The 7,669-nt window shown below is 57.4% G+C and overlaps 1 protein-coding gene across 1 annotated transcript in view; it reads left to right on the plus strand.

The window, feature by feature from the left end:
• Positions 1-6,407, plus strand: part of LOC142908188 (uncharacterized) — a 32,675-nt gene extending 26,268 nt beyond the window's left edge. The window contains exons 5-6 of the mRNA XM_076058508.1: positions 1-615; positions 4,646-6,407. The exon at positions 1-615 is cut by the window's left edge and continues 1,243 nt beyond it. Of these exons, the coding sequence (XP_075914623.1) occupies positions 1-589 (589 nt within the window). The 3' untranslated portion in view covers positions 590-615; positions 4,646-6,407. The remainder of the gene's footprint in view (positions 616-4,645) is intronic.
• The last annotated feature ends 1,262 nt before the right edge of the window (positions 6,408-7,669 follow it).

Genomic DNA, 7,669 nt, shown 5'->3' on the forward strand with positions numbered 1-7,669 from the left:
ATCGGGCCCCGTCCACCACGGCACCGCCAGAGGTCCGCCCAGCGGTCCGATGGGTCTCCGCGCCCGGTCGCAGGGTGCCGGCGTCCCTCCGGGCTCCTCCGCGAACGACCTGCACGGACGCGGTCCCTCCGCGGAGGATCCGCGTGGCCGGGGCTCCTCCGCGAACGGTCCGGAGGGCCGCGGTCCCTCCGCGGAGGATCCGCGTGGCCGGGGCTCCTCCGCGAACGGTCCAGAGGGCCGCGGTCCCTCCGCGGAGGATCCGCGTGGCCGGGGCTCCTCCGCGAACGGTCCGGAGGGCCGCGGTCCCTCCGCGGAGGATCCGAACGCCGGCCGGGGCTCCTCCACGCGGCCCGCTCAGGAGAAGCGGCACGGAGGCCGTCGGAGGGCGTGCGAGGAGGTGGAGGTTGGCGAGGTGGCGGCGGCCGAGGAGGAGGAGGAGGAGGTGGTTGGGGAGGAGGTTGAGGAGGAGGAGGTGGGCTTCGAGGAGGCCCTGTCGAGGCTGGGCGAGGACGTGGCGAGGCCCACGGACGCAGGAGGCCTCATGGCCGAGATCACGCGCCTCCTCCAGCAGCAGCACGACGCGGTGTAGCGGCCTCTGGTGGCTGTTGCGTGTAGGTGTGTGGCTGTGTGTGTGGCTGTGTGTGTGGATTGTGTGTGTGGCTGTGTGCGTGGCTGTGTGTGTGGCTGTGTGCGTGGCTGTGTGCGTGGCTGTGTGCGTGGCTGTATGTGTGGCTGTGTGTGTGGCTGTGTGTGTGGCTGTGTGCGTGGCTGTGTGCGTGGATGTGTGCGTGGATGTGTGTGTGGCTGTGTGCGTGGCTGTGTGTGTGGCTGTGTGTGTGGCTGTGTGCGTGGCTGTGTGTGTGGCTGTGTGCGTGGCTGTGTGCGTGGCTGTGTGCGTGGCTGTGTGTGTGGCTGTGTGCGTGGCTGTGTGTGTGGCTGTGTGTGTGGCTGTGTGCGTGGCTGTGTGTGTGGCTGTGTGCGTGGCTGTGTGCGTGGCTGTGTGCGTGGCTGTGGGTTGGGGAGCGGTGGTGTAGTGGTTAGCGCTACGCTGCGCTACGAACCCGGCGACTCGGGTTCGATTCCCGCTCACGGCCAACACCAGTGACGATTATCTGAACCGGTCCCGGGCCTCCCCTAGGTCGACTCAGCCTCAAATAAGTACCTGGTGTGGTGGATGTAAACATCGCCACTAGGAAGACAAAGGCGGCCGGGCGTGGTGTTGGCCACCCACCCCCTTCGTGTGCCGTGCCGGGGGATCTTTGTCTTTGGCTGTGTGTGGGGGGTGTCCATGTAGATAGATCGGTGCATGCGAGGGGCTGGTAACCCCTCCGCCTGGCACCTTTTTCTCTACCAAGCACCACGCTGGAAACACCGAAATGAACAACGCGCTAGAGACCCCTGGGGGGGGGGGGGGGGGGGGGGCAGGCGTTCGTGACGCCTTCTGGCCGAACTCCATCTGGCAGAGCCAGGAGACTGAACCCCCCCCTCCCCCCACCCCTCTCAGGGTTCGCCCAGGAACAGGAGAACACTGAGATTGGCCACGTGGAATGTCCGGACTCTCGTTGTTGCGGAGGAGAGGCTGCCTCTCCTCTGCCGGGAGATGGACCGGTAACCGCCTGGACCTCTGTGGAATACGGTTCTGCCTCCTGTCATCATTAGGGGTGGACATTTCTCCACTCGGGGCAGGAAACAGCAGGGAGTGGCTCTTCTTTTGAACAAACGAATGAAGGGGGTGTGGGAGCGTGGCGGTGAGGTGTGGGAAGCTGTAAGCCCCAGGCTACTGTGGGCTCGCCTTCCCATCAACCGGAGGCGAGGAGTGGTGGTCGTGGTTACTTATGCCCCCACCGAAGATGAACATCCGTGGAGGGATGCAGGCAAAGCCGATGAGTAAACTGCCTTCTATGACCTCCTGTCACAGGTGCTAGCTGAAGTGGTCCCTTGAGTCATCCTTCAATGCCTGAGTTGGTCATGATGCTGGCACTGGTCTGTAGTGATTAGAAGGCATCGGCCAGATCAGCTCAATAACAATGGTAGTAGCCTGCTAGACTTTTGTGCAGCCCATGGGTTTGTTATTACCAACACGCTGTTCCGGCATCGGCGCATCCACACAACATCATGGATGCATGCTGGGTCCAAGCAAGAACATCTGCTGGACTATATAATGATGTCCTTGACACCAGGACCTACCGTGGAGCTGATCTGCCCACTGACCATCGGCTTGTCATCTGTAAAATGCACCTGCAATTCTTCCACTCCGGTGGTGGGTGTACACCCAGGACCCCATCCCAACCTAAAGTGGCATGGTCTCAGCCAGCTGATGAAAGTTGCAAGCGAGAATTTTATCTTCGCTTGCAGCTGAGGTTGGCATCGTCCCCCACTCCTCCTGATGCCGAGGGGAAATGGGCGAGGTTTAGGACTGTGGCTCATGCAGTTGCAATGGCTGCTTTGGGTACGCGGTCCAGACCTCCCCAGGGACCCTGGCTGACAGAGGAGGTGTTCAGGATGGTTGAGAAAAAGCGACAGCCCACTCCCGCCATCTACAGCATCCCATGTCGGAGAATGAGGAGGCTTACCACAGCTTTCGCTTGGAGGTTCGGAGAGCCGTGAGGCGCTGCAAGGATGGGTGGTGGTCGCGGGTTGCTGAGGAGATGGAGTCTGCCTCAGCAGCCCGCGATCACAAATCTCTATTTAACTCCATCAAAAAAGTATTTGCAGCGCCAAACCTTTCACCACCCTCAGGGGAAAGAACGGTGATCCGATCTGTGACTCCCCAGGAACAGGTTTGCAGATTTGCTGAGCATTTCTGTGAGGTCTTAGGGGAGGAGAAATCCCTCAGCCTGGAAAACATCATGGGGCAAAGTGGGGATGACCCTGCTGAGGCTGTGCCCCTATATCACATCATAATAACAGTCTGGACCACTGAACGGGTTCCGCAGAATTGGAAGGATGCCCTGGTGGTCCCCCTCTTTAACAAGGGGGACCGCACAGACTGTAAAAACTAAGGGGGCATCTCACTCCTCAGTGTGCCGGGAAAGGTCCTGGAAAGGATTATTCAACATCGCCTTGCCAGGCACGTTGAGGAGAGGCTTGCAGAGCCCCAATGTGGTTTCAGGAAAGGGCGGTCCTGCACAGATGCCATATTTTCTGTCCGTCTGCTACAGCAGAGGTGTAGGGAATTCTAATAAGACCTACATCTTTGCTTTATTGATCTGGTCAAGGCCTATGATACCATCAGTAGGCCTGTGATCTGATTTGTTCTTCGTGCTTTCGGAGTCCCTGACCCTCTGATCACGATCATTAAGGACCTTCATGATGGTGAGCGGGCCCGGGTAAAACTACGTGGCCGGGAGTCAGAGCCATTCCCTGTTCACCTTGGGGTGCGACAGGGATATCCTCTGGCTCCCACATTATTTAACATAATCTTTGACCACGTAGTTCGTGAAGCCTTCCATGGCTGTACTGGAGGAATCTCCATCTGGTACAGAAACAATGGGAGGCTGATCGATGCCCGGGTACAGTCAAGGGATGGCTCCCTATTGAGCAACCATCTTATGCATGCTGGTGATCTAGTGATTGGTGCTTACTTAGAGGAGGAGTTGGAGGCGCTGCTGCTGAACCTGGAGCGTGCCACTAAGAGGTGGGGCCTTACCATCAGCTCCACCACCCCTTCAACTCCACTTTGGTGGTGGGGCAGTTGTGGAAAGAGTGGAGAGTTGTCCCTGCCTGGGAAGTGTGCTTAAGACCAGCTCTCGTTTGATGGCAGAGGTCTCACTCCAAATCATTCGAGCGTAACGCTGTGTAGAATCTACCTGGTCGGTCACTCCACATGAAGCTTCGGGTCTTCTCGGCCACGGTCATGCCCTCCCTTCTTTATGCTTCAAAACGTGGACCCCCCTAATTTGAACATCTTCACCGGTTATAAACATTTAGGCTGCCCTGCCTACGATCCATCCAGGCTGGATTGTGTGAGGAGCTCACAAATCCTTGAAAGATCTGGATACTGTCCCATCGGTGAGCTCCTCCGACAGGCAAGGCTGCGTTGGCTGGGTCACGTAGCCCGCATGCCCAGCCACCGCATGCCTAGACAGATTTTGTTCGGCCAGATAGAGGGGGCTAAACGGGTGCGGCACGGGCTAGAGAAGAGATGGAGTGATGTGGTACAGGAGGACGTGGAGCTGAGTGGACTTTCCGATTTTGGTACCAGCGGTGTCAAGATCGGCCTCTGTGGAGGAGGCTCGTGAAGGACCGCTGCTGGGCAGTTGGATGCAGTCGCCCTCCAACAGCAACGGAAGGCGGAGGAGCGACGCTCACAACAACGAGCGGAGCGCCGGGCAGCTAAAGCGCAGCAAGTTGGCACAATAGGGGGCACAGGTGGTGCATCGGACAGTCAGCTCAGCGAGTTAACACATGGCACCTGCTGGGTCTTTCCACGTGAACTTCCGTTAGCGGGCGTTCAACACTTCACGTGGCTTTAAAGTGCACATAAGCACTGTGGTGACATCACCACCATTTAGTGGCCTACAGCGGTTGTTCTTGTTGTTGTTGTGTGTGGTTGTTTGTGGGTGTGTGGATGGCTGGGTCACGTAGCCCGCATGCCCAAGCACCCCGTGGTCAAGCAACTTCTGTTTGGCCGCGCGCTACACAGGCTCGAGAAGAGATGGCGCTGATGGGGTTACGGGACGACGCGGAGCTGAGTGGACTTGCCGATGACCGGTACCAGCGGTGTCAAGATCGGCCTCTGTGTGGAAGAGGAGGGTCGTGAAGGACGCTACTGGGCAGTGCCAGGCTAGGTGCACGTTTAGGCTGCCGGCCAGTTGGAGACAGTCGCCCTCCAGCAACAACAACGGAGGGCAGAGGAGCACCTGGGGTCGAGTTCCGTGACCTGCTGCACCTAGCCTGGCACGGCAGTCAACCTATGGCACCTGGGGTCTGCCTTACACACTTCGCGTGACGGCCTCAAGGTGCACCTAGCCTGGCACGAGCGCCGTGGTGGATATGGGGATTTTTGCGGATAATAATATTCCGGATAAGAGGATCGGCAAACCCTGTTAAGTCCTTAGGGTATCGATATTTATAGGTAGCACTATGTATAGCTTTGTATTGTAAAGGGACCGCGTATAGCCTCACGTTAGTTAGCACTTGGTAATTTGCATATCACACAGCCTGCTATTGAGGTGGCTGGGTAGCTGAGTAGCTGAGTGACTGGCTGGTTGAGTGGCTGGGTAGCTGAATTACTGGGTGGCTAAGTGGGTAGCTGAATGACTGGGTAGCTTAGTGAATGGGTGGCTGATTGACTTGGTGGCTGAATGACTGGGTAGCTGAGTCACTTGGTAGCTGACTAGCTGGGTAGCTGAGTGACTGGGTAGCTGTGTAGCTGAGTGACTGGCTGGCTGAGTGACTGGGTAGCTGAGTGACTGGTTGGCTAAGTGACTGGGTAGCTGACTAGCTGGGCAGTTGAGTAACTGAGTAGCTGAGAGACTGGGTGGCTGAATAACTGGGTAGAAGAGTGATTGGGTGGCTGAATGGGGAGCTGAGTGACTGGGTAGCTGAGAGACTGGGTAGCTGAATTACTGTGTGGCTGGGTAGCTGACTAGCTGGGTAGCTGGGTGACTGGGTAGCTGAGAGACTGGGTAGCTGAATTACTGGATAGCTGAGTGACTGGGTGGCTGATTGGGTAGCTGAGAGGCTGGGCGTGTGAGTGGCCGAGTAGCTGGGTGGCTGAGTGGGTAGCTGAGTGACTGAGTAGCTGGGTGGCTGACTTGCTGGGTAGCTGACTGACTGGGTAGCTGAGAGACTGGGTAGCTGAATTACTGGGCAGCTGAGTGACTGGGCGGCTGACTGGGTAGCTGAGAGGCTGGGCGTGTGAGTGGCTGAGTAGCTGGGTGGCTGAGTGGGTAGCTGAGTGACTGAGTAGCTGGGTGGCTGACTGGCTGGGTAGCAGAGTGACTGGGTAGCTGAGAGACTGGGTAGGTAAGTGACTGGATGGCTGAGTGGGTAGCTGAGTGACTGGGCAGCTGAGTGACTGGGTAGCTAAGTGGCTGAGTGGTCGGGCACTTAAGTGATTGAGTAGCTGAGTGACTGAGTAGCTGGGTGGCTGTCTAGCAGCGTAGCTGAGTGGCTGGGTAGATGAGTGACTGGGCAGCTGAGTAGCTGGGTAGCTGAATGGCTGAGTAGCTGAGTGGCTGGGTAGCTGAGTGGCTGGGTAGGTAAGTGACTGGCTGGCTGAGACAGAGACACGCACAGACAGAGACACGCACAGACAGAGACACAGACAGAGACACACACAGAGACACGCACAGACAGAGAAACACAGACAGAGACACGCACAGACAGAGACACGCGCGGACAGAGACACAGACAGACAGAGACACGCACAGACAGAGACACGCACAGACAGAGACACGCACGGACAGACACACGCACAGACAGAGACACGCACAGACAGAGACACGCACGGACAGAGACACGCGCGGACAGAGAAACAGACAGAGACACAGACAGACAGAGACACAGACAGACAGAGACACGCACAGACAGAGACACACACAGACAGAGACACACACAGACAGAGACACGCACAGACAGAGACACGCACAGACGGAGACACGCACAGACAGAGACACGCACAGACAGAGACACAGACAGACAGAGACACACACGGACAGAGACACACAGACAGAGACACGCACAGACAGAGACACGCACAGACAGAGACACGCACGGACAGAGACACGCACAGACAGAGACACGCACAGACAGAGACACGCACAGAGACACGCACAGACAGAGACACAGACAGAGACACAGACAGAGACACGCACAGACAGAGACACGCACAGACAGAGACACGCACGGACAGAGACACGCACAGACAGAGACACGCACGGACAGAGACACGCACAGACAGAGACACGCACGGACAGAGACACACACAGACAGAGACACACACAGACAGAGACACGCACAGACAGAGACACACTGACAGAGACACACACAGAGAGAGACACGCACGGACAGACACACGCACAGACAGAGACACGCATAGACAGAGACACGCACGGACAGAGACACAGACAGAGACACGCACAAAGACACGCACAGACAGAGACACGCACGGACAGAGACACAGACAGAGACACGCACAGACAGAGACACGCACAGAGACACGCACAGACAGAGACACGCACAGACAGAGACACACAGACAGAGACACACACAGACAGAGACACGCACAGACAGAGACACGCACAGACAGAGACACGCACGGACAGAGACACAGACAGAGACACGCACAGACAGAGACACACACAGACAGAGACACGCACGGACAGAGACACAGACAGACAGAGACACGCACAGACAGAGACACGCACGGACAGACACACGCACAGACAGAGACACGCACAGAGACACGCACAGACAGAGACACTCAGAGACAGAGACACACACAGACAGAGACACACACAGACAGAGACACACACAGACAGAGACACACACAGACAGACACGCACAGACATAGACACGCACAGACAGAGACACGCACAGACAGAGACACGCACAGACAGAGACACACACAGACAGAGACACGCACAGACAGAGACACACAGACAGAGACACACACAGACAGACACACGCACAGACAGAGACACGCACAGACAGAGACACGCAC

The sequence above is a fragment of the Petromyzon marinus genome, assembly GCF_048934315.1.
Source record: "Petromyzon marinus isolate PM22_M1 ecotype Great Lakes invasive population chromosome 76 unlocalized genomic scaffold, UKy_Petmar_22M1.pri1.0 chr76_unloc.1, whole genome shotgun sequence".
Taxonomy (NCBI): Eukaryota; Metazoa; Chordata; class Hyperoartia; order Petromyzontiformes; family Petromyzontidae; genus Petromyzon; species Petromyzon marinus.